This window comes from Sylvia atricapilla, chromosome 6 (assembly GCF_009819655.1).
Source record: "Sylvia atricapilla isolate bSylAtr1 chromosome 6, bSylAtr1.pri, whole genome shotgun sequence".
Lineage (NCBI taxonomy): Eukaryota > Metazoa > Chordata > Aves > Passeriformes > Sylviidae > Sylvia > Sylvia atricapilla.
In genome coordinates this window covers 40,423,335-40,451,315 of record NC_089145.1, presented here as the reverse complement: position 1 = coordinate 40,451,315, position 27,981 = coordinate 40,423,335, and the positions used below count along the sequence as shown (strand labels likewise).

The following is a 27,981-nucleotide window of genomic DNA, read 5'->3' as shown; positions in this document are numbered from 1 at the left end:
CCCGTTCCTGCACTACAAACATCCCTGTTACTCATCCCAGTTATGTCTTCAGTGACATGCCGTTGGCACTTCCTGCAGACACTGCACAGGCTGAATAGTCACAGAGAGAGTTGTTTCCTCACTTTTAGGCATGATGCTCCAAGGCTTTATTTTTCACTCCCCCTTCCCGCTCTGTCTCCTTTTTTGCTTTACTGCTGCTGGAGACCCACCGTGGTGAAGAAGAGGGAATTTTCATATCCAGAGTTGATTAGTTTCTTCCACAGAAATGAAGTACTTTTTTTTCTGAATCTGATACAGCCTTTGGAGCCCTTTGTGTGTTCCATCAGCAACCCATCAATGCACATTAACTGTCTGCAATTTTCTGGAAGTTTAATGTGCAATGAAAATGAAATCCCATTGAAATGAAATCTAACCCTGTGAGAGAATGAATTAAACTGGAAGCTGATCTTTGAAGCAGCAGCTGTTCGTAGATGGATACACTTTGTATGTAGAAAACTGAACACTCATCAGCCAAATCTAGAATAAAAAGTATAAATGTAGTGGAGTTTAAAAATCTGATCTGTGTAACATAAGGCATTCCACTTCACTAAGTTGCTTCTCTGCTGAACCCATGAACTTGTGTGTAACTAAATCATTCTCTCCAGGGAGGCATCCAGTATTGATTTAGAAGAGGCTGAGCATCCACTACATTACTTAATATTTTTTGTGCTTCTCCATTACGCTTCTGGCATTAAAGAAGTGTCAAATTAGCCTGGCTTCAACTTCTTTCAGTGGCATCTTCTTATGTCTTATTTTCCAGTGTATTAAGAAAGTCCCACTAAGGCATTTACACATATAATCAGCTCATCACTGCGCCTTCATTTGATAAAGTAAATGAGTTCTGCTCCTTAAACCTCTGTCTAGACTGAATTTGGAGGTCTGGTGATGGCAGATACGTGGATGTTTTAGCTGCCCTTTAATCCATCTCATTGGCAGCAGTAGGGATAGAGCCGTGGTGTCCTGGATTTCAGCCTCACAGGTCCCCAGTGAGGTTCTGCAGCAATTATTGTGGCTGGGAGGGTTTTCAGCTAATTCCTCATTACTGCCCATCCTCCAAGCCCAGTTCTTACTGTTATGTATCCAAGGGGCAGGTGACTATTTGCCAAAGCCAATTACATGCTGAACTGCTCATCTACCAAGACCTGTGGATCCTTTCCATAACTGTTTTTTGCTTGGGACATTTCCCACTCCTGTGCTGGAGTTACACTTTTCGTTGCTTTTCTCTGTTTTCCATTTTAATAGCATGTGCCCAGTTATCAAGCACACCATCCTGTTTGACTGTCCTCAGTGCTGCTTAACATTCTTCTAATCCTCCTGTCATTTGACACTTCTATCAGTCATTTTATAAGGACTTTCACACCCTGGAGACAAGCACTGAATAGGACGCCTGGTCACTGGTGTCCAGAAGGCTCCCAGTATAAATTTCTATTTTTACCGCTGCTCCTTGTTTGATACTTGCCAAGTAACAATTGTACATTTACAAAAATTTCATTTAACCTGTAATTTACTGAACTGTGTGGCCTCAAAAGCTTGTTGAGAGTGTCACACACAAGGGTCAGTTTGGTGAAGATTGCTGTGCAAAAGGCTTTGGCCTCTGTGTCTCTGGGTTGATTCATATGCAGAACCAGGATGAGGTGATGTGATGAGATGAGCACTTTCCTATATGACCAACTCCTAAAACCCAGTTGACTGACATTTACCGTAATTAGTATTTTCTTTTCCCCCCCTTCTTCTTCCCCAAATTTGCACCTTTTCTTTTCTGAGAAGAAATTCCGCAGTGGCCCTGTGTTTGTGTACAAAGTTTAGCCTTATTTGAGAAAAGTGAAATGTAAGAAGTTTGGCACAGTACATTTAAGGGTATTTCAGAATTCAATTAAAAAAAATATTGTAATTTTAAAATGTGCACCTAGTGTAGTCTACAGTTATATAAATCTTAGCTCTTCTTATCAGTAGATCTCAAAATGGATTGCAAATTAGGTAATTAGCATTATCTTCATTTTAAGGAGGAGAAACTGAAGCTCAGAAAGATAAAATGATACGCCCAAGATTACCCATTAGTTCTTCATCCATACTGAACTCCCCAGCAGCTGCAGTGGGTGGATGGTAACTGGGAAGACAACACTGAGCAAGAAGGGAGGTTGGATGTAAAAATTATCCCAAGAGTACAGTGCATTATCAGACAGTGAAACACATAGAGTTTCAATTCTGAAAATGTATCCCAATATTTTGAACTTCATTTTAATAGACTCTAAGTCCAGAAATATTTTTACTGCACCATGGGAATGGTTGAACATTTTTAACTCTTAATCTGTTAATCTGTTTATTCAGGAATCCTGTTTATTCCTCTCTTTCTTTAAAAACCCAATACTGGGATTAATAAGTTTTTCAAAGAGACAGTGAGCTCTTTCAGACATACTTTGCCTGCAGTAAAGAACAAACATCCAGCCATTGTCATGATTTTACTGCTTGAAAGTCTAGAAATAGTTGGGATTTATACGTGCTAACTATTTATGCCAAAAGATGATCCGTGTTACCAACTGAATTCCACACCTCCTAACTCTGAGCAGTGCTTGCTCTTGTGGGTAAGTCATGAATGATATATTATTTAAGCATTCTGCATGTTAACTGCTTTGTGCTTCACAATGAGATCAGAACAATCTTTCCATGGTTGGGATCTGTTTCTTGTGCTTCTGCAGGCAGGAATCAACACAAACACTGCTGGAATTGTCCTCTGCAGTTATTTTTTTCACACATAATATAATTCTTAACCCAAGTGTATTCTCGGCAGTCTAAGGTAGGGGATAATTCCCTGTTATACTGGTTTAAAAGTCATCATTATTTAAGACCAGACAAACCCTGACAAAAAGGTTAATTGCAACCCAGTAGAACTACACTGATGCTTTATTAGGGGGAGCTAGTCATGTCTAGGTTTTTCAGAGCAAGTGCACCATAAAGGACATTAACTTTTCACCTTGAGACTTTAAACTCTTCATAAACTCTGATGTATGAATTCAGCTTTAAAATAAGGTAATATAGTTCAGGAACTAATTTTCTTTTTCAGTGTGGCTGCTAGCTGGGTGGTTAAAACTGCACTTGGAACTGTACACAAACCCAGTCAGAGAGACTGCAAATTTTCAACTCCTAATTAAATTATGGTGAGAGTTCTAAAAGTTTTATCCCTTTACAATATTTATCCCATTGAGTTATATTTGAAAATACTTTCTGTTTTGTGAGCTTGGAAATCTTTCTGATTCCAAGGTATTGTCTCCACATAACCTTTAGGGAGGAGCTTTAGATGTCTTTTCCAACCCAAAGGATTCAATGATTTTGTCTCATCCGTTCCAGCATCACTTCTGCTTGGGAAAGCCTCCCTTGCTGTGCTTTCTTTGGACAGATTTTGCCCTAGTTCTTTTTTTGCCCTGCCATAATATCTTGGACCTGGCTGGCATTTCTCCTCACCCAGGGAAAGCAGCAGAGACGAGGAGGGGTGCTGGAGATGGGTGGGGGTGTTTGTGTGCTGCATCCATCTGCAGGGTGTGTTGTTGGGAAGGAGGCTGGTGACCCAGAAGGACAGAGACAGGTCTCTGTGGCAGTGCAAGGGCCCAGCTGGCAGAAATGTGACAATGTGAAGTCTCTAAAAGAGTCTGGAAAGGATTTTGCACACAGAGGAAGCAGTGAGCGTGGCAGTGGAGGGGAGGTCAGTGGAGAGCTGCTGCCACAGAGCTGAGCCCATCCCAGGTGTCCAGCGTAAAACAGAGTGATGGATTCGGGATCTCAGGGACAAAGATGTGTGGGCATACTGCTCTTGTTGGAAGAGTAGCTGATGAAAAGGCACCTGCTGTTGTGAGTGGGATAGTTTGGACTTAATGCTGGTGGAGGGACCAAAGGTTTGAATTCTAACCTTGAAATACCATTTCCCCCTCAGGAACCGTGTAGTTTCTTTAGTGGTGTGTGAATCTATACATTCATAGACCACTGAGTGGCTAAATGAGGAGGTGTTTGGGTGCTCTGTCTGCTTCACCTGACTACTGCCTACCTCCCCCCTGTGCTCCTGCACTCCCCCAGGCATCCTGTCACAACATCAACAGCTTCAACCAGTGTCACAGCATGTAAGGTTTAGAAAAAAATACCTTTTTAAAATAATTTGGTATTCCTGTTTTTTATTTCTCTTCAGAGAAACCTCTGCCTCAGCTGTTGTGTGAAGGATGTCACAAAGTCATCTCTGTCTCAGTTAGACCCACAGTCAGAGGACTGTCAAATTTGCAGTCTTGTTTTGGGCAAGAGATGTGGAAAATAGTGGATGTAAAATATTTAATTGTGTCTAAAATGCATGGAGGAAGAAGGAAGTTGCCTGCTTGGAAGGGCAGCCTTACAGCCGGGCCATATCTATCAGCATGTTTGCCTTCTTCATGTCCTGTTCTTGTTAAATGTCCAGTTTACTGAGAATGCAGTAATTTTACTTTGAATAATGTATAGTAACAGGCAAATATTTTGCTAGGTTCCTTTTTAAGAAATCATTGTTTTGGATTCGGAGAATGAGTGCAGATCATGAGGATTTTTTTTTTTAAAGCAGAGGAATAAATACTTCTTATTTCATCTCTGGATAAGAAAGTAATTAAGAAGAACCAGGGGAAACAATCATTATTTTTTATATGCTATTCCAGAATTTTCCATTTGAGGTGGCTCACATCTTCATGTGGAACACCCAGTTTAACTGCTTGTAAGGAGAAGCAGCCTGATCTGGTGTGTGATCTGATGATGATGCTTTTTTTCCCAGGAATCTGAGTGCCATGGTGCAAGTTCAGGGTGCTATTTTTCAGGCAGAGCTCTGGACAAAAGATGCAATCCAGCTGAGCTGAAGAGAGCATCAAGAGTGTTGCATTTTCTCACAAGTACATTTTTGGTTTTGCTCCCCTTGCACCTGCTATTTGTGCATCTCCTTTACTCCTTCCAGACCGAAAATATCTGTGAGGACAGGCGGTCACTAATACTTGGGATAAAATTACCATTCTTTTCAAGTGTCTGTCTGTAGAGGAAAAGAACGGAGAGAATCGTTTGAAGAACCATTGACAGCAGTAGGCAGCTATGCAAATTTCCCCTGGTCTATTTAAACATACACATTGGTTTTAAATATAATTCTGAACTTGTCTACTCTACAACAAGGTCAAGAAAGAGAGAAATGTACCCTGTGCAGATTATTTCAGACACGAGGCAGCCTGTATACATTTTCACCTTCCCACTCATAACCCAGCATCTTGCTGTTGCTGTGTTTTTAATTCTCTTGGGTTGTAAACAGGAGACAAAAGATCCTGGTACTTTTTTCACACTATTGCAGGTGGATAGATTGGGGCAGGTAAAATAATGCTGGACTTGGTGCTGAATTGGAGAAAAAAGTCATGTTAGTGTATTCTATGCTTCCAGTGTCCAGAATCATGGGCTTCACAAGGCTGAAAGAAATGTGAAAATGTGAAGCCTCTAAATGAGGCTGGAAGGGTTTTGTAGAAGGTCTGCTCTGGTGCAAAGCAAAGCTTTGGTCTTGGTGGAGAAAGGACACAATGAAATGGTTTGTCCTGTGAAAAGAAGAGGTCAGAGCAGATGAGCAAAGTGGTAACCTTGAATGCTAAAATGTGTGTCTTCTTCCTTTCACATGCCATTGATGATCTCACATGGTGGTAAAGAAGGATTTGAAAGAAATTGTAGTTTTTTCTTTCTTTTTATTTTTTGCAGCAAAAGGGTTGCTGTTGTCTGGTATGCAACTTACTGCTCCATCTTCCCTAACTTCCCCAGGAATTCTGCATTTGTGGTTAATGCAGGACAGATGCTTTTCTTACCTAAATCACTGACAAGGGATTTCTCACCAGTTCTGCTGTTATAAGAGAGGTATTTTAACCTCCCTATTTTTATGAGTGGGATCTCCCAACCTGCAAAGCACCATGACAAAGGATTTCTAGAGAGTACACAAAGTCACCTCCTGTCATTGCCAGCCTCTGACTCTTCTCCAAATCCTCCTCTAACTGGACACAGCACTGCAGGAACTGGCCTCAGAAGTGAGGAGGAGATGGGAGGGATCACCTTCCTGGACCTGCTGGCAGTTCTGTGTCTCATTCAGCCAAGGATGCCCACCATGGACAAATTCAACTAGATCCTCTGGGAATCCCCAAAGCATTTATGACCTTATCACTCCCTTCAACTCCCTGAAAGGTGGTTGTATCACGTGGGCACCAACTGACAGAATGAGAGGACACAGTCTCAAGCTGTGTCAAGGGAAATACAGGTTAGATATAAGGAAAAAGATTTTTACAGAGAGGGTGATAAAGAACTGGAATGGCCTGCCTGGGGAGGTGGTGGAGTCACCATCCCTGGATGTGTTTAAAGAGAGACTGGATGTGGCACTGGGTGCCATGGTTTAGTTGAGGTGGACTTGATCTTGAAGGTCTCTTCCAACCCAGTGATTCTATGATTTTCTGCCAAACCATTTCCCAGCATGTATTGGTGCATGGCATTGCACCTTCTTAGGCACAGGGCTTTGCACTTCTCCTGCTGGACCTCCTCACATTCCTGTCAGGAGCTGGAGTAGCTGACAATGCGGAGACATAACAGGAGAGAGCAGCTGAGACCATATCCAGCAGTTTGTCTACAGTGGTTTTGTTTTTGCTGAGCACTTTTCCAACACTCTCCTATCAGTTGTGAGGCAGGATGACAAAATAAAGGTGGGGACTGGCCTATATTTGTCCTTATGTGCCACAGGAGAATATTTTTCCAGGGGAAGAGGAGCATAACTGAGCACCTGCCCAGGTCTGGAAGTGGATGAACACCTTTCTGGAGGAGAGCTACTTCTTTTCCCTGGTTCTTGCTATGTGTTTGCAGTTACCCAAAATAAATTACCTGGGTGCAATGTGGCCTCCAGCAATTACTAGAAATGCTGGGGCACAGCTGTCACAATGCTGTTACCAGGCTCACTTGGTCTTTGAAATTGCTGGTTTAGAAAGACAAAGAACAGTTCTGACTTCTGTCTTAAAGCTGTCTTCTTCCTGCAGTTTTGTAGACAATTAGGAAAAGGAAAAGCTCAAGGGTTTTTTCCTAGCAATTAATAGTTCATAGATCACTGTAGTCTGCCTTGACCTTCTTTAATAGAGAAAGTGCATATTCCTAATTGAATATCCCTGTAAGCTTCAGAAGCATGAGACATATCCAAAGCTCACACTGAAAGTTTACATTTGAAAAGTTATAAAATGCTTAATAAAATGCTTCTATTTTTTACCTTTTCCCAGTGAATTTTTTATGTGCATTTTTGAGGTCATGTATAAATAGCCAGACACAAATGTTTGTGCAGTGCTGGTGGCATGTCATGATATTTTAAGCTGTTCTCTTGTTAAATGATGAACAATGGATTTACATTTCTGTGGATGCACTATGTATGTGGTAAATGGCAGAGCCAAGTTTGTACATAATTTTTTTCTTGAGGTTTTACTGTATTTTCTGTTCCCTGCTTGTTATTTTGTCTCCCTCGGGGCTTCCCTTTACATTCCAAGTCCCTGACTCCTATCACAAAAGGCATTTAAAAATAAGCCTAACAGTGGCACAGGTTGCCCAGAGAAGCTGTGGAAGCCCCATCCCTGGGAGTGTTCAGGGCCAGGCTGAATGGGGCTTCAGACACCCTGGTCTGGTGGAAGATGTCCCTGTCCATGGCAGGAGGTTGGAATGAGATGATCTGTAGGGTCTCTTCCAACCCAAACCATTCTGTGACTCTGTGATTGTAGAAATGCTATGTTATGGGATATGAATATTTTCCCTAATTTTCAAACTCAACAAACTCAGCACTCAAATTAAATGAAAGTTAAACCTTTTCCTGAACCCCTTTTCTGTCTGTTACTTGTTTGATATTTTATCCATAACTCTCTGGTAAAAAAAAAATTACATTACATTATACCTGGCTAAACTGAATGCTCAGCATCTCCTTCCGTGTCCTTAGGATTGTTTCCATCCTAAAGATCCTTGGATTTTCAATTTTCCTTTTCAGTAATGAGGTGCTACAGTGCTGAAAATCCTGGTGTTTTCTTTGCTGCACTGATCTACCCCATCCAATGATGCATCCACACCATCACAAACACTGGGGTGTTTTTCCAGCAGGAATGATTTGCTGACATGTTCCTGGGTTGGTGCTACTGTCAGGAACAAACTGCTCCTTGCGGGGTGCTGCAGGAAAATGTTCCTCAGGGACAGCGCAGTGTGTGGGTCCCAGGCTGCAATTAAAGCAGCTGTTTATCATGAGTATAATAGCTAAATGTATTTCTTGATGCCGTTTAAAATCAAGTTCCTAATCCGACTTTAAATTCTTTATGATTTTTTTTTTTTTTTAGTTTGAAGATGGTGCAGGTTTTTTTTTTTTTTTTTTTTTGATGGGGGGCGGTTGGTGGGTTTGGTTGGTTGGTTTTGGTTTGTTTTTTTCCCCAGTTTTCTATTTTTGTCCCTGAAGTTTAGTTGGGGCAAAACCCAGTAAAGACTTAAGGATCAGACTTCCAGGGCTGCTCCAGTGGTCCTGAATCAGCAGGACTCTCTGTATCTGGGAAGGATTTTCCCTCAGCAGGATTTGCAGACTTGAGAAGCTTTTGCATGAACTTCAGTGGCTTAGAACTAGATTTCAGCAGCAGTGTATGTCCCCAAAAGGCTGAAAACAGAATATCATCCTTCTAACACAATGTCTCTAGAAGGCAGAAGAAAGCCAGTTTTGGTTCCTTTCACATTTACTTGTGTTGCCTTGAAGCAGCAGTATTTTTCCTCTTTTGCAAGGTCTTCAAGCCCGGAACCTGAAGCTGCTCTGTGCAGCAAGTTGGAGAAACCACTCAGGTCTGAGACAGGATATCACTGAGCAGAAAGGAGATTTACTTATGGGTTTTTTCCATAACCTCTGAGGGTCCAGCCTTTGCAGAGAAGTGGCTAAAATAAATTAGTGAGACGGCATGATCGAGTGTGTCTTGAAAAATCAGAAAGGTTTTAATAAAGAAAGAAAATAATACAAAAACAAAGGCAAAGCTGAACACAGTATAGAGACAAGTCTCCTACTTGCTACAACACCTCGAAAAGCCTGGAACTTCTTTGTTCTTTCTCTTTAGTACTTTATAGTTTAGGTGGGCTCTTTGGCTCTTGGCCCAATGAAATTAATAACAGGCTTTGAGTTACACTCAGAGCCCAATGCATGCTCCTGTGCTGGCGCTGAGCCAATTATAATGAGAAAAACACAGCACTTTCTAGTTAAACTTCCTAAAATGTCTAAAGGTACACTGAAACTCTTTCCCTATTTGGATACACCTGCTGGGGGTGTGGGATGCTTTACCACACTTACTAGTGAATTGTGAAAAACTGATATGATCACAGACAAAGACTCTCTAACTAGTTAAAGTTGGAAAGTGATGTGTTTTAGTAATCTCCTAAAGTTGTGCCCGCAAATTACAAGGCTCTTTGCCCTCTATTTACTTCCCAAAGTCTTACATGCACAAAATGCTTATACATATGCATCATCGCAGCACCACCTACTCCCTGCTTTGTATTAAAAAGAGGTTAAAAGTCCTTCACATGTGCACAATTCTTCTCTTGAATTGGGTTGGTGGTCTTGAATTGGATCAGTTGTCTTGAAGAATGAAGACAGAAAAGTCTTCATCATAATGACCTTTCTACCTTCTTGCTGCTGGCAGGCCTTCATGACCTTTTGGCATGATCCAATCCCTCCTGCTTCATGATCAATTAGTATTGAATCCAGGTGCAAGTCACGTCCTGTTGGTTTCCATTTGTCATTATGATGGTCCATCTATTTAATTGTCTTCTGTATGCACAACTTAAAACAAGCAATAATAGCAACATAATACCAAGCAATGCATCATCTAACTCTAACTCAAGATCTAATAGTCATTAACCTTTTTTTATTTTTTTCCTAACTTGCATCCTAATCAATATAAATTGCTCTTAACCCTTGGCTAAAAATTTATCCCTTTAAAATCACGATTCAAACTAGCACTGGATGAGGCCTGAGTGGTTCTGAGGTGATTTCTGACACTGTTTTCCTTCCTTTCCTGCAGGCTGGACCAAGTTTGCCCGGCTGACACGGGCGCTGACCAACAGCCGGAGCGTCCTGCAGCAGCTGACGCCCATGAACAAGGCTGAGGTGGTGCACAAGCACTCCCGCCTGGCAGAGGTAAGTGGGGTGGACACCAGCCTGCTCCCTTCCTAGGGCAAGGGGGAGGGAAGAAAACCCACCCTAATTCCCATTGGTGAAGGATGTTCTTAGAGGAAAATATTTCCCGGCTCTGATTTTTTCAGCCTCGCCTTCTACTTGTCCTAAAGCTGCACCATGTGGCACGCCCACATTTTTAGGACATGTCATAAAAGCACTTTCTGTAGGTCACTTTTACTAGAATAACCCCATCTCTGTGCACACAGTCCTCAGCTTCCTGGTTTTCCTTAACTTCAGGTGCACAGTTTGTTTCTCTGCTGTGCTGTTTCACAGTAATATGGAACAAGGATTGATGTCCTTGAATCCCTCTCCCAGGAAAATAGGATTGTTTGAGAAACCTCTTTGAAAGCATCTCTGTCTGAGTTCCCATGGACTGCAAATATATCCTGATCTTGACTTTCTCTTGCAAAGCCATTCCTACAATATTTCTCTCATCGTTTTTATCTTCAGAACTGATGAAATGAACTCTTTGGCAGGTTGCAAATATCTCCTTAACAGTGCAGGTGGTGCACCAAGTGAATACCTTCAGGTTAACTGATGAAACAGAGGTACTGCTTTCATCTTCATGTCCTCTGGTAATGAAAAATAAGTGGGTCAAAAGTACAGGGTCAAAATATATGAGCTACTGGAAAAGACAGCCCTTGTGCCAGAGAACTTGTCCTGTAAAACTGACAGTGATTTAAATGTTTGGTTTTTTTTCTTTCTTTTTTTTTTTTTTTTTTTTTTTTTTCACTCCCTCTCTGGTTTTAGTGAATTTTGATAATTAAAAGATCAAATTAAATTATGAGAATGGAACCCAGAGTTTTCAGGATTTAGCAGCGTTATGTTTTCCCTTGAATGATCCCATACTAATAGCTTGAAAAAATGCTGGATTACTGACACCTCACACTTTTCAAATGAATGATGTTTCAGTGTCCTGTAAATCCAGTTATACCCATTCTTGGTTTAGTCTGGGGAAGGGAAGGCTGGAGAAGATATGGCAACAATATTCAAAAAAGTCCAAAGCAGCGTGGAATAAAGGAGGAAGTTGTTCACCAGGACCACTACAGCTAGAGGAAAAAGAAATGGCATTAGGTCACAGCAAGGGAAATTTAGATCAGGCAGCAACAAAAGCTCAGGTAAGGGAGTAGGTATGCTCAGAAATAGGTGGGATAAGGTTATACTCAGGAATTGTTCCTTGCAGGGTGTGAAATCTCCTCTTTTACAAGCAGTTTATGGGTGGAAAATGCTTTGTAGGCAAAGTGCTGTGAGGAAGGCACTCTGAGGGGAGGTTCACCGTTGCTGTACAGGTCCCATTCTCCATATTTCTGTATCTGAGGAGGAGCATTATCTTCATAGCTCATCCTTTGCAGAATGTGCTGCTCACCTTATCAGACTTAACAGTTACCAGTCATTTTCATTAGCTGTACACAGGAATAATGCAGACAGTCTGTGGTAAATGCAGCTGACTATCAAAGTATTGTGTATTCTTTGGCGATTTAAAATTAAAAATCCATGCAGCATGAAAGAAATAATCATTATAGTTCAGTGGTCTCCACAGCCACTTGCCACCCACTCACCATGTCAAACTCAGCATGATATTATGTTAAGAATAATAATTATGCTTTTGCAGTATCGTGGGAGCTTCCAAGCACTCCACCACCAGAGGCACAGGGAACCATCAAGCACATGTTAATAGCATTCTGCTTGAGCCCTAAGTAGCTTATTTTTCCATCTCTAGTGAGGACGTTTCCAGCTCCTGCCCCAGTGAACAAGGCAGGGAGCAAACAGGCCTGAAGAAACCAAGGAAAGAAGTCTCAGTGCTGATTTATCAGCGAAGTGTTGGGCACTGATGTGTCCAAAGAGATATCTGGAGATAACAACCAAATTAGGAGGCAAAGCCAAAATGGTGTGTTAAGTGCAGGTGAAAATTTTCTCTTTGAAAGAAATTTTCACAAGGCTGCTGTGAGGAAATGGTTGTATTGGTGTCTGCTTTAATTCCAGGGAAAACCTCATAGACCCACCAGCAAGTTCAGTGTGCTGCAGTGGTTACAGGAGCATAGAAGTGCTGATAGTGAGTCTGTCCTGGGCACTGGGGGGAGGAATGCCTGGAGTTTGATGTTTTTGTAAGTGTCACCAGGGGTTTGCATCTGTGGGTGTCTCTGACAAGTGCCATTGGGACCACACTGTTCCGCAAGGGTTCTGTGTTACCCTGGAGCTGGTACGACACCAGGGTTGAGGCAGAGGGAGCAGCCATGGGCTCCTGGAGGTCTCTGCTACTCTCTCACTGCAGCCTGTGTAGTGGGTCCAGTGCTTTTCTGTTCATGGCATAAATCTGTGCAGTTCACCTGACTCTGTAGAAAACAAATGGCCAATTAATGTAACAAATTAGTTTTTTGTTGTGTCAGCTCAACTGACTTTTCTCATGGGTTGTGATTGCCAAATATGACCTTAGGGAGGGTAGGAACAGGTAGGCAGAAGCAGGTTTGCATTCCTTCAGCCTGACATTGGCCCAGATATGGCATCTTGGGAAGCCACATCCCCCATCACAGAATGAGGGAGGCTGCTTTTATTGTCCCTTGGTGATTCCTGGAGAACAGATTTTCAGCAGAGCCAGACATTTGCTGTCCGATCTCAGTAACAGCTTTCCCTTAAAAACATCTAAGAGACAAGACTGCAAAGAATTAATGGAGAATCTCTATCTGTGGTACTTAAGTTCACGTTCTTAGCTATTGTACACTTTATTCAGAGCCATTTACTCCTCTACATTGAGGAACCATCCTGTGTTTGATGAATTTTACACATCTGAGGCTGCTGTTTTCCAACTGTCCCTGGAAATATGGTACATCAGCCCCAGTTCGGACAGGTGTAGGGCTGAAATGAGTTTTAAATTTGCTGTAATTATTTATTTTATCCCATATGGACTTGAGATCCCCAAGTGTATCCCCAAATGGATCTTTCAGTTGTCAGTGCAATAAATTCCTTTGTGCCTTTGTTTCTTGTGTTGGACTGAGATAAGAGGTAATTAGATTAGCTGGGAATGCCTTAAGTGACTTTGGCTTGGTTTTTGCAGTGCTTCCAGTTCCACAATTTTACAATACTGAGCATGCAGGAGATTATATTCCTATGGAAAAAAAAAAAAAAAAAAAAAAAAAAAAAAAGGAGTAATTACGAGAAATAAAAGAGAACCCACTAGTGATATTGAGCTTGTGGGAGCAGCAACTTTTTTGAAGAAAATGCGAAGGAAATGTGATATTGGCAGGGTTTTAGGCAGAAAGTTGTGCATACAATGCCTCATTTTAGGAGGTTGGCCAGCAAGGCTGGGGTCTTCTTCACCTTTGATAAGGTGTTGCTCTGTCTCAGCAGTGATTTAAAGAGGTTGGGCACAAAGAATTAGTCTTGTAACTATTACAACTATTACAACTATTAAATCTGAATGAGTGTTCATGATCAGATCACGTGTTCGGAAGAAATTCCTTACTGTGAGGGTGGTGAGGCACTGGAACAAGTTGCCAGAGAAGCTGTGGCTGCCCCATCCCTGAAAGTGTTCAAGGCCAGGTTGTGTAGGGCTTGGAGCAACCTGATCTAGTAGAAGATTCCCTGCCCATGGCAGGAGGGTTGGAGATAGATCATCTTTTAGGTCCCTTCCAACCTAAGCTGGTCTATGATTCTATGTTCACAACTGAAAATCATAAGCTGCTGTGTTAGTACCCAAAACTTCTTTATGGAGCCTCTCTTCCCATGCTCTTAGAGTGATTTTCCCTCAATCCATCTGCAAAGACCTCCCTTTTTGCAGGAATATCCTCAGATGCCATGCTGCTCCCATTCAGTGGGTGATAGCTGCCTCCACACATCCCAAATAAATCAGATTATTTAGAAACTGTGGATTGCGTTGCAACATCCAAGAAGCACAATCCTGTCTCTGCTGCCCCTCACAGGAATCTGTAATACCCTTCAAGTGGATCTCAGCCCCTGAAAACAGTAACATTTGCCTCTCTGCCTCTCACAGGTTCTCCAGCTGGGATCTGATATTCTTCCCCAGTACAAGCAAGAAGCTCCAAAGACCCCACCACACATTATACTCCACTATTGCGCTTTTAAGACCACCTGGGACTGGGTCATCTTAATTCTCACCTTCTACACAGCAATCATGGTTCCATACAACGTGTCCTTCAAGACAAAGCAGAACAACATTGCCTGGCTGGTGCTAGACAGCGTGGTGGACGTTATTTTTCTGGTTGACATTGTTTTGAACTTTCACACCACCTTTGTTGGCCCCGGGGGAGAGGTGATATCTGATCCCAAGCTCATACGGATGAACTACCTGAAGACCTGGTTTGTGATTGATCTTCTGTCCTGTTTACCATATGACATCATCAATGCCTTTGAGAATGTGGACGAGGTAAGTGATTGTAGTCTGTCCCTAAAGGATTGTTTTAACTAAGGATTTGTTTAGAAGCTTGTTTCCAGTGAGGCAGCTCATGCTCTGTGCAAATGCTGAGATTTATCAACAAGGCGTTCCTGTGTTGGTGGAGAGGTGTCTTAGAGTTCCAGTACCATGTGTGGGTGCTTATTTTAGTGACAGGGGGTTTAGAATGGCTTGAATGTCATCCATAAGCATTGGTGCAAGTCCCTGTCAAAGTGGGCTGGGCCAGCTGGGATGCCCCCTGTCACAGCCTCCCTTCTCAGCTCACTCTTTGGGCAGTTCTAACCCATTGTAGGGCTTGATTACACTCTTCTGTGTTTGCTCTGGCTGAAGCTGGTGACAAATTTGCCCCTTATACAAAAGTAAGGAGTGGCTCTGAATAAGCATTTATTTTAAATCCTGCCCTAGGACTCCTTTCTGAACCTGTAATTTTTTTAATGCCATTTTAAATGTTTGATTGAGAGGGAGATTTATTTCCTTTTTTTGGTACAATTCTTCAACTACTGCTAAAATTTGAGAAACTGTTTGAAGAGAGAAAACATAAATATCATAGACGGGTGCTGAATTAAAGCTTTTTAAATGCTAAGTGTGTTAACATTTATGCGGTTGAGCTTGCGGCCTAAGCTAATACAGAAAACAAGCAATAACTACAACAAATAATGCATACACGAGTCAGTGTACAGAAATTCATTATTAAAATGGAACTGTAATGGCTTTAGGACTTGTTTTAATTTTTCTCTAGAGCTTTTTATCTTCAGGGCCATAAACAGATGAAAAAGCCTCTGTTCATTTTTGAACATTTTAGCAGGTTTTTTTTCTTAGAACACCATTTAGTGGGGTTGATTGTTTGTTTGTTTGTTTTTAATTCTCAATTCTGCATATCCTCAATTACATATCCTCACTATATAAACCCTACATTGGTTTTTTTTAACACAGGCTTTGCTGCAAATTTTGTAGACCTCCTTCAAAATTCCATCCCTGCCTCTGTGTGCTGAGTTGCATCTTTTTTTTGACATTGTTCCATTTTATTTATAGCAAATATGACAGAAGTGATAATACTTGCAGCTTAAATTCAAGATCCTATGAGGGTTGCCCATCTGAAACCAGGTTGTACAGTCAGGCTGTGTAAGAAAGTGATTTTAGCAAAGTTGTAGACCTAATACCTCTTTTTAAGATAACCAGTTTCAGACTCAGAGAAACCTATTTTTTATAAAAGATGCAGCCCTATCTCCAGATTTTAATGCTTGAATATGTAAAACAGAAAATTTTGCCCAAGCAAGACAGATTTAAAGGATGAGGTGAACCTCTTTCTCTAATATATACATGGGGAAAAAAAAAAACCCCAAAACCATCGGCAATATTTGTGACAGGGAAGAGAATCTTGACACAGCACATTATAATTGAGACACACCTAAAATGACAAACTTTAATCAAAATGTAATAACAGCAGCAAGGTATCATGAACTCCAGTGATCCTAGAGAAGCTGTCATTTACTTTCAAACAAATGAAACATTGACTCCTTTTTAATAAAGGAGCCAACAGTAAGATTCCCTTAGGATGAAGTTGTCTGTTATGGCTCTGGAGCCTCCAGCAGCTACTGGTTTATATTTACTTGATTTCCACCCCCTCCAACTCCAGCTTCCCCTAGTGTCTGAAAAGAATTGAAGTGATTTTGAAAACAGGTATGTAAACAGTCAGCCTTTCCTCTCTGGGTTTGCATTTTCTCTTTTCCCTGTCCTTCAGGGGAGATATTTTTATTTTTTTGTGATATATCTTCATTTGTAACATTTAAGTCTTTTGGGCTGGTCAATGTATTCTCTGGGTGGTTGCAGTTATTAATGCTCTTTATCTTCATTTGGTTTTTAACATTTATTTTAACTGGTGCTTCTTATTCTGGGATTTAACTTTTTGGCCCCCCAGCAACAGTATGTTCAAACACAGTTCATAGGTAAAGAGTAAGTAAATCCATAATCTTAATTTGGGAGAGATGCTCTGATTAAAAACAATGTTTCTCGTTAGAAAGTGGGTGCCTTATTAAGACAAGTAGGAGAGAGAAGAGTTCTTTTAGCTCTTGATTCTGCTGGGTTTTAGCTCTCTGTCTTGGCCCTGGGTGTTGGATAAAAGCGTTAAACTTGATGATTTCAGTGGCATTTCAGATAAAGTTGCATAAAATGAGCTTAGCGGAAAAGACCTTGGGTGCAGGTCCTGGTGCTCTTTGAGTTCTTGGTATAGTGGTGAGAGATGGACCCAAATCAGAGTGAGCAGTCCTAAAAGCCAGCTGAGTGAAAGGTGACTTTCCAAATTTCACTTGTTTTTCCCCCATCTGACCCTTGTTGTCTCACATAAAGCATCAAATGCTTTTTTGCTGGTTGTTAAGGAGCTAGATGAGAAGGGAGAATGCCATTGGAGGGAATTTCTTTCCCTCCCTATGGGCAGATCTCTCACTCATGAAGAAAGAGGTTTGGGATTTTGTCTCTTTGTTGTATATGTAGACAGCTCTGTGTGATACAGGTGCTTGAACTGAATTAAGATGCCTTAAGCACTAGAGTGCTATTCATAATCCCAAAATTAAGGAGGTAAATTGAAAGATTAAAAAAAAAAAAAAAAGGTTGAAAAAAGGAAATGTGTGTTTTCTTACCAAGGGCTGTAGTTCTTCAAATGCAGCCAGTCTTGGCCAGAGCCAGATCCAGAATCTTGGAACCATATAATTTCCTTCATAGACGTTAGGTGAAGGCTGGAGCTCCCACCTGAGGCAAACATGACTGCAAATCAAAGGTATTTTGTTGTTGAGTCCACGTAGAGCCTCGGTAGAAGGATTTTATGGAGAGGATTATGAAACACAAATTGAGAATTGAGGAGGATGAAGACGATCTGAGGCAGAATTAGAGGTGTAGGTTTCCAAGTCTGGAGTTACAGAGCCAGGAGTCTGCACAGGGGGATTGGGATGTGTGAGAGGAAGGGGAAAGGTAACAATGAGAGACACCTTGTACAGCACAGAGTGATCTAAGTTGATGTGATGGATGAGGAATTATGTGGCTAAGTGCTGTTGGAAGGGAAGGAAAACAAGGTAAAATAGGTTGGAGAAAAATGAACTAATGGAGAGATAAGTGGAATCCTTAGTGAGATATTTGAAATAAGAAACTTGCTAGAAGGATAGTCCCAGAAAATCAGAAAAATACATGATATCTTTTCATCTTTTCTTTCAGGGCAGTTTATCCTGCACTGAAATATATTCTGGCTAAATCAAAACCATACAGAGAACGTTTTCTGTACAGAAGGGTGACAGGGAATAGCACAGTACACACTGGGGATTCCGGGCAGTTTTCAAGGAATAAACCAGAACAGAGTGTGTGTGCTCAGAGTCTCTGAAACTTGGCTGATTCCTTCTTTTTTAACATAAGAGTTCTCTGAAGCTTCAGATTTTGTCTAAAAGTGTCTGTCTGTCTCTTCTTTAACATTATGCAAAAAACCAAAACAAAGACACAAACTTTGGGTTAATGGGGATTATGGTATTTGGATCCAAAGATTTTGGTCCCATAAAGTTCCTGTAAGTATTAGGATGTGAAGTGTGTAGTGACTAGAAATTGGATTTTTGATTTGGAGTTACGTGTTGCTTGTAGTGCTCCTAATTTTCTTTTCCCTGAGTTATGAGCTGTATGTAACAACTCTTCCACTGCTGTATGCATCAGTTTATAAAATTTGTATAATCATGACTCCCTGCTTTTGAAGCTGAGAAATTATGTTACCTCAAGACTTAGCCTTTATTTGTGTTCTGCCTATTAGAGAGAGAAATATCTGACCTCTCTCAGTCTGAGATACCAAAAAGTTTTTTGTAACCATTTTTTCCATACAAGTCAGAATTATCAGACTCATATTGTGATGAAATTGTCAACAAATTTGCAGGTGCCCAAGGATGCTGATCAGGTATGGTCGAACCATGCTAAAATCTCCCTTTGGGACCAAATACATTGTTTGGCATCCTAGGACACCAGGATGCTGAGCAGATGTTTGACTCTTGTCTTCACATGCATTTGAGCCTCTGGAAATAAGTATTTTGAGTAAATATTCCCCAAACTAGATGGATGGACAAGCTTTTGGTCAAAAGGAAAATGTTTCCACAAAATAAGGGTTAATTTCAGCTGAAAAAGCCTCTTACTATTTTGAAAAATATGATTTTTTTTCTGGGAATTTTAAGTGAGATTCACTAATTTCTGAGTTTGTCATGAAATAAAACCCAGAAGCTGGATCTCCTCTCTGCTAGAAACATGGTCCTGAAATGACATGTCATGTACTGTGAAGAAAGGGACATGAAGTCAGGGTGGTATCCAGATGCTTTTCAGATGAGTTGTATAAAACCTCATCCTTCTGCAGAAGTAAATTTTTGCAAGCCAGTGGCTGGAAGTGAAAGCAGAGAAATTTAAATGACCTAAACCAAAGTTCTGGGCCTGTTGTTTAATAATGTAAGACTACATGACCCAGTGGCCTTTAAAATTAAGTGATCTATGCAGGGCAAATTAAAGCATGGACTCCTTATAATTGTAATTTGATTTAAATTACTATTATCGATCTATTTCAGCCCTGTCAGAAACTTCTTTGTATCACTGCAACTAATAGAAACTAAAATTGTAGTGTCTGTAAATTGAAAGCAAATAAAAGCTGATTAAGGTGGTGTAGCCATGTTCACACCTGCAGTGCTTCACTGCAGACATTCCCTTTGTGGGAGGTATTTGAAGGAGGGTTTTGGGCACTGGGCTAAGTGGTGTACGCAAGGTGAAGATAAATTGCTGTGTTATAACAGTGTGACTTTGGCTCTGAAGTACACTCTATGGCTAGCTACCCTTTTTAAATCTAGGTGGCTGACATGGAGAATAATTCCCAGAACTAACACTTGGCTGCAACCAAGTGTTAAACCACGATGCAAATTCCTAGCAAATAATGACAGAAGCACTAACACTGGGACCTGTCTTTTCCCCCCTTGTTATGCACATATTAAATATGAAGAGTCATACTGTTGCAGTGTGTGAAAACCCACAATAGAACAGTACAGTTGCATGGGTATGGTATTAAGTTATAAATGTGTCCACTGGAGGCATATATTTTGTAGATTTTCAATCATTTTCACCCCTTTCACTTATTCCCCTCTATCACCCGTTGCACTGACTTGCAGAATGACACCTCTTCTCTTTGGCTTTTATTCTAAGGTTTTATTAAAGTTCTGCCACTGTTTAATTAATCAGCTTTTAGTTCTCTTTTCTTAATTAATTAACCATCTACTTTTATGCTGTACAAGGTCTGCAGGTTTCCCTGTGGAGACACCTGAATGTCTCAATGATGTGAGGGGCAACTTGTGAAAGGAAAGAGCTGAGCCAGTGCAGGGGGTGGTGGGTGACCACCTCGTACAGCTCTCTGATGTGTGTTATGGCATGCTGAACCAAAATTAGATGTCCCAGTGGTCTTTTTTCCCCCCCCCCCCTTTTTTTTTTTTTTTTTTTTTTTTTTTTTTTTAAATAATGTGATGTATATATTACTGGGAAGCAGATGTTGGGTACAAGCCATTAAAATCGAATCTTCAGTCAGAGCCATATAAGCTGATACAGAGGCCAGCAGGGGAAATTTGTTTGTGGAGCACTTCCATGGGAAGGTTGGAGTCCTGTGTGATCCCTGTTGCTCACGAAGGAAGGAAAGGCTTACTAAGGAGATGAAGAAGTGAAATAATCTGATCAGATGCTCGCTGAAGTGATGCTGATGGGAGTAGGACAAACTCCCATTTTGTCCTCTACCTACCTTCCCTTCATGAGTGAAAATTATCATATTTCATGATATTGTCTTTTTTCCCCTTTTCTGGGCACTAAAATATAAACAGTGCACTAACTGATGCAGTAACAAGTAAATAGTGGAAGATGCCACATCCCCCATTATCTCGCATCTAGAAGAAATACTTTGAAATCACCCTTCTCTTTATAACCTCAATTATTTACTGTTTGAAATGTGCTGCACTGTATAGTTGTGCCATAAACAGTTCACTGGAAGTTTATTTATAATGTTACAGCTTATTGACATTTGTGTTAGAGGAAAAAAGAGGAAAGTTTCTCCATCCTCCTGGTAAAAATCCAGAAGATAAATTCCAAGCAATAAATTTAGGAGTACTTTCAGAAAACATACAAAGAAACCTACTTGCTAACGTTTTGCTGTAAAAACTCAAAGTTTTGCTCACTGAAGCCACTACTCCCTTTGCTTCCATTGGTATAGGACAAAGTATTGATTGGGCTTTGCTTGTATCTGGACGTGGGATGTAGATAGCTGGTGCAGAAAAAGCAAAGCCCTTTACTCCTGTGTGTATCTACATAATTGAATACAACTCTAAATTTTGCTCTTAAAGTGGTGATAAATCAGAAATATCACTGTTTTATTTTTGTCATTGGCTCATTTTGATTTGTAACTATGCATCATGATTATATTAATTGTTTGCCGAGAAATAAGTATTTCTGCTACACGTTGGAAGATTTATTTCAACATTAACTCCAGTAAAGCAGCATTAAGGAGCTAACCAGGGATTTTGGAGCTAAGCTGTATTTAAGTAACTAAGCTTGAAAATTTCTTTTGGGAATGATTTGCTGGTTGCATTTCAAACAGCCTTTACCTCCTCCAGGATACTCCTCCTGCACTGCACAGAATAGGAGTTTTTGGTTGTGTGCCTGCAGGCTCACCTGCTCGTGTTGGCAGGGCTCACCATTTCAGTCATCCCCAAAATCTGCAGGCACTTTGTTTTCTCTTACATTGTATGCCATCACTTAACAACTGTTTGGTGGAGATTGCCCGAGGTTTACAAAAATCTTGCCTCTTTCACTGCTTCAGTACTAAACTATGAAGAATCAACTATGTGATATATATATTTATTTTATTTTATTTTATTTTATTTTTTATTTACTTCTGGTAAAAGAAGTAAATAAAAAATAATTTCTTTCTGGTGAGAGAAAGGTAAGGAAAATTTTGCCCACACATCATTTAAAGTGTTTGGACTGTATTTCAAAATGTGATAAATATGGGATTCACCTGATGAAACACGGGGCCAGGCATTGTCCACAAGAAGGTAGAGGCACATTTGGGGCATGGCTCCCCATGTTGTAAGATGCACCTCCAGAGTAGGTCTGAGGAGTCATTCTGCCCTAAAACTTCTATTTCTCACCCTTGAATGTAGTGACACTAGTGTGGCTAGATCAGATGCAAACTCCTCTGTGGTCTAGTTTAGGCTGGGGTGAAATATATCTCCCCTTGAGACTGTATTTGCCTCACTTCGATTTTTCAAAGGGTAAAAACAAAAGCAGAAGAAAAATAGGTGTAAAAATCTTGGGGTCTTTTTTGAGTCTCTGAGTCATCAGCTTTGGTGAGCAGGTTCATCATACCACCCATCCTATAAACCAGTCTAAATCCACCTTTCTTCATGATATCTTAATAAATCTCTCTTGATTTGCAGTCTGTGCATTCCTCTCTGTGCCAACCTCCTTGGTTAAATATTTCTTTTCCCTCCCTCATGTTTATCTCCTCGATGTGCTTAGAAAGAAGAGTCATCTCTCCCCTGCATAAACACGCCTGCTTTCCTTTCCTTGGTTTAAGCAAACTGATCTTGTCTAGACACCTCATTTATGAAATTTTATGAACATATTTGTGGCTGATCCAACTGCCTCCCTCTGCAGGAAATGAAGTTCAAATACATCTCTTTAGGGCAGGGCTTTACAGATTATTCCAGGTGGAGAATTCATCTTCACTTTGCAACTGGAGTTTGGCTTTTCCTGTTGATGGTGGAAGCGCTCAGCTGATCTGTCCTGGAGCTGGATTAACCTCTTCAGTGAGTGCAGCTCACTGATTGCTCTGACTCATGTGGGATGGGTATGTGGGATTAACCCACATACCCAAATATTTCTTTTTCTAAGTAATCTCCATTTAAAGATCCTTGTAGCTGTAGACATTTTTGTTAATTTGTGCTGTAATGGACGCCTTGGAACTCTGTATAAGCTTTATCACATTTTCCTTTATTCCCACATGGTTATTCTCTGTACCTGACAGTGTGTTACAAAGGTGGCATTAGCAGATTCTGTGACCATACACTATTCCTGTTTATGCCACTAAGAAACCATCAAAACGACTCGTAACCCCTGCTAGACTCCCTTTTTATGATTTCTGTTTTTCTACCCTGGCCACAAGTTCTTCAGTCACCCCAGCATCCCAGTGGTGGTCCCTAATTTCCATGTGTTTCATAATAATTTCACCTATCATGTTACTGAAATAACAATATAGTAAGAGGTGAAAACACTGCATTTCTTCTATTTAGAAAATGGGCTGTGTTATCAGAGAATGCTATCAGGAAACCTTGGATAGATCCTAGCTAGCCTAAGCTTAGCTAACCTACTGCTCCACTGATTGTATTTTGATTTATCTCAAAGTTTCTAATTATACTTTCCCTTAACATTTGTTCAAGTAATATATCTGTTTGTTTCCTTCTTGATGCATTAGATTTTCTGGGAAATATCAGCATCGTTTTTGGAAACTAATGGTCAGAATTAATTTAATTTTTAGCCTAAGCCTAGATTAATTTTACTTCATTGCAATTTTATCACTTAAGGTTGTTGTTGTTGGTTGTTGTGTTGGGGTTTTTTTGTTTGTTTAGATTTTTTTGTAGGGTTTTTTTTTTCAATTTTGAATTTGAAGGATCTTTGGGTAGTCGTTTTAGTATCTCTACTTCCTCTCTAAGGTGTAGTTTTCTGTTGATCAAATTTTTATATCTTATATACTGTCTGTTCTCTGTTTCTGTTTTCTTCCACTGGGTGACTATTTACTCATTTATAACTGATGCCCAGCTTTACCAGTTTTCCCCCTTGTTTTAGTTACACTCTTTTGTGCCTGTTGATGTAAGGGCATTCCAGGTGTCCTCTGCTGCCAGGTGTCTGACTCTTCTACCTCTCGTAGTCCACCTGTCTTCACTTATTACTATCTTTAGTTCAATATTTATAATTTACCAGCTCTTGCCCTTTTGAGAGCAAAAACCCCCAGTCCAGTTTACTTTGTGATTGTTCACTTTTTTATGAACTGATTCAACTCAAAGTCCCCCAGTGGGGACTTCTGCAAAACCCTGCCAGAGCTGAGGGTAGTGTAGCATCACATTATGTGAAGTAATTGGCTGTTGAATGAAGAAATAAGCATGCTGTTGCATCTGCAGAGCATCTCAGCCTCCTGTTATTAATAGCATTTATTCCCCAAGCTCCTCTGGAGCAGGATCAGTCTCACATTGGGAGGCAGTATCTGTTTCTCTGATAACACAATACAGATTGGGTTGCTCTGCAGATCCGTCTCTCTGGGTTTCTAAGGATGGGTTGGATTTCTCCCCACAGCAGCTGTGCAAGCCACAGCCCTCAGCTTCTGTGTGCCCAGTGGGAGGGGAGGGAGCTGATTCATCCCCTCCCTGACTGTCAGAGATGGATCGGGTCAGTCACTCCCCTGACAATCCCCACTCCTCGTCTCCAGGGAGGAAGAATGGACTCTCCAAATGGAGAGCCCATTTTGCTCTTGCACAGATGTGAGCCCTGGCTGCAAACTCCTCTAGGGATTTTATCCCTTTTATGGCAGTTTTGCTGTAACTGCTTGTGTCCAGCATAAAGATACCAGCTTAAATTTAGTTTAACATTTGTATATGGTGCAATTGCCCTTTGACTGCAGTGGCAGCATACCCTCCCAACATTTCATAGCTCCAGTTCTTGGCCACCTGTGCTGGTTTTGTAATCTCAAATTAGCAAACAAAACCACTACACTCTCCCATAAATTCTTCAAAACCACAGTGTGCTGAACTGTGGTTTTAAAATTGAGTGAAAAGTCATTCCTTTTTTCCTCTGACCTTTTATGAGGCAGTATTTCCTATTAAATGATGCAGTACCGATCGCTATTTTCAAAGCTTAGAGTTTTTCAGTTTTAGAACACATTTAAAATGCGTGTTTAGTTTCTTTTTGTTGTTGCTGTTGCGTGCATACCCAGAGCTAGCAACAAATAAATAAAAAAATCATGGAGTGAAATCTAATTGAAAAAGTGCCTAGAGTTAAAAACACATTGTTCCGTAGTAGAAAGAAAAAGTTATGCATGATTTACCATTTCAGCATACTGGGATTTAATTTCAAGGTTTAAGCAGATTTTTGTATATTTAGAGGGTTGAAATGAATGGCTGTTTTTGTTTTTATTTTACTTTTAAAAGAAGATTTATGCAATAATTTCCAACTCCAGGAAAGATTAATTACATTAGCAAGTAACCAGCTATTCTTTTTCAGATTTTAGAAACATGCAGCTCTGCTATTCTGCTGCTCCTTTAGTGTAGAACAGGCTCCACTCTCTCTTCCCTCCTTGAGGAGGTTTTAGTCATTGCGGACTCAGATGATATCCTGCCATTGTTAACCTTCATTTTCCTTTGGTGACAGTGTTCCCTTCATCCTCTTGCATGTTTGGCTCTTGACCCCTGCATCACACAACTTTATCAGCTTCGTTCTTCCTATTGCCTGGCTTATCAGGGATTCATTAAGTGCAAGAGAAATTTGCTCCCTGTTCTTCCTGGAGGTGCACAGATCTGTTCCCATGGTGTGCATGGCAATTTTGGGAACCATCTGTCTCAGTCCTGTGGCTGGAAAAGTTCAGCTGGATGCAGGCACACAGCTTAGACACTGCTTTTGTCTTGGGAGATGGCAGTTTGACAGTGTGGTAAACATCTTGGGTCTGAAATGGCAAGAGTCAGGTAGTTTTATAAGAAAGGATTGGTCCCTCTGCATGTCAGACTGAGTGCTGTTATCAGCTGTGCCTCCACTATCAAATTTAATTTCCCTTCTTAGTGTATCAAGAGAATTTGAGAACACAGACTTTGCAACGTGCTTGTGTCAGGAAACTTGGGCTTTGTTTAATCATGAATGTCTGATTTAATTCCAAAGTTAAACATCCATCCCTCAAAAATATCTTTCTGGATAAATTTGACAGTGTCTACATCCTTTGTATGGCCTCAGCTGTCTCCTAAATTGAAGTGGTGATTCAAAAATGGCTGGTTCAGAGCCACTGCTCTTTCCTCTCCTGATGCAATCAATGGCCTTAGAAGTTTCCTGGGAAGGACTCCTGTGACTCACATTTGGAAGAATTAAGTTGATAATATGTATCAGATGAGAATTTGGTTTCAAACCTATCACCCAAAATGCAGCTTTGAAGTAGGTGGTTTTTCAGTGTAAAGATTTCTGCAGCTGAGATGATGGATGATGAGCAAGCTGAGTGTCCTCATCTGATTAGGATGTGATAAAATACATTAGCCAAAACTCCAAGGGGCTGGAAAGGATGGCTGATAACATAAGGAGATATTCTCAGTTAGGGAACACAGTCCAGCAGCTGTTACAGACAGTTGGCCCAGTTGAAATGGCAACGGAGCCACAAATGCTCCTCCCAGAAGGTTGGATCTCCAGTATCCAAAATGTGCTTTATTTACACCATGCCAGTGCCAAACTGGATTACATACCCCATTCACAATTCCTAATCACCTCTCTGTTCCTTGAGTGCTGAAGTTACTTCTGTTAGAGCAGATGCTCATCCTGGAGCAGAAAGGATTCATTACAGAGCATAAATATAGTTAAAAGAAAAATGAAATTAAAGGCAGCCTGCAATCAATCGAGTTTAGAAAACTGAATTTCTTAATTGCCCAAACGTAATTCAAGGCAGTTAGTCTTTCACATAGCTTCTATCACAGACATTGTTACTGAATCTGAGGCAGAGCTTTGCATATTAACAATTGTGTATTCATTGCTGGCAATTTTATAAGTATGAAGGTACCAACTTGACCCAACCAGTACTTAGTGCATGTGATTGATACATGCATATATATATATATCTGATGTACTCTGATATATCACATATTCATTTAGCATTTGTTTATTTGCTCTCTCCTATATAGTGCTTTATGGAAGAGGCTTTTGAAGCTTCCAGTATTGTCTTTCTATTTTACAGAATACAGGAATATTAGATATGAAATGTGAATGTTCAATGCATCTCTTGATTTTTTGGCCTTAAGGAAGGGGTCAAACTGAACTGGCTTTAAGGTTTATCATGAAACTTACTTAAGTTAATTACTCTTTGGAAATAATACATTTCAATGGCAGCTAAAATGAAACATTTCTCTTTGTTTTATACATAAAGATGTGATTGTTACCTGTGATTAGGGAAAAGATGACAGCACAAATTTTCTCCCAGACTTTGAAATAAATGCTGTATTTTTAATTGTTTGTATAACTGCTAAATTGTCCCTGTATCTTAGAGAAGATGAAGTGTGGATGGCGGATGGAGGTCACGCTATAAACTCTTCTGTTCAAGGGTTATTTGTGCAGTAAACAGTGCAGTGTAAGCTGTGCCACTGGGACAAACTTACACAACTGGGTATAAAAAAAATGGACCCACAAATTTGAATTCCAGGTCTCTAACTCCTTCCCGAGCATTAATCCTGTAAATAATGATGAGCCTTTAATTAAAACAGAAATAATGCATTTCTGCTTGACCAATGCAAGAGGATTTGGTCCTACAAGGAAAACACCCTGCTGTTTTCTTCCTCTTTTGAAAGTTGTAAACTTTCAAAATTAAGGTTCACTCAGTGAAAGGTACTTTGGAATAGCTGTTAAACTACTCTGAAGTTCTTTTATCTTTTTTTAAATGTAGATATTGTTTCTGTGAGGTTGGACCCTCATTTGGTAGTTCATTGGCCACTGTCCATTATGTCAGGAATACTGGAAGGGGCTTCCCAGTTTATTGGAAAAGTTGGCTGTTCAAGATGTCTCCCAGCCATATATCCTAAAGCAAATAAGTATATATACATTTAGATGGAAAAAAGGACAATAAACTAGATCTCTGTCTTGTGTAAATGCAAAATGCAGAAATCGAAATGGGAAAATTCCACTTCCCTCTGTGGTATTAGTCATCATGAGAGCTTGAATGCAAATATAGAGCTTCAATTTATTAAGGATTTGGGGATCTGAAACACATTCCAACAGGATTTGAAAAGCATACAAGAACTATGCCAAACAGATTACATCTAGAAATATCAGATGTATGTTACCCTTCAAATGTTGGGCAAAGGGAAAGAAGGTGCAAAAGAAGAAGAAACAGAGATGCAAAAGAGACAAATGTTATTCTAGTATGGAAAACTCCAGAAACTCCAGTCTTTTACTGTTTGATAATATAATTAGCCAGTGTTTTGACTAGACTGATTTGATAATGATGCATAGAAAAGGGCAATTTAATCTTGGCACAGTA

General features: G+C 40.4%; 1 protein-coding gene across 1 annotated transcript in view; it reads left to right on the top strand.

Annotated features, from left to right (window-relative positions):
- KCNH5 (potassium voltage-gated channel subfamily H member 5) overlaps positions 1 to 27,981 on the top strand; it is a 149,921-nt gene that overhangs the window by 28,879 nt on the left and 93,061 nt on the right. Inside the window, exons 5-6 of the mRNA XM_066321624.1 lie at positions 10,113 to 10,228; positions 14,256 to 14,648. Coding sequence (XP_066177721.1) covers positions 10,113 to 10,228; positions 14,256 to 14,648 — 509 coding nt within the window. The remainder of the gene's footprint in view (positions 1 to 10,112; positions 10,229 to 14,255; positions 14,649 to 27,981) is intronic.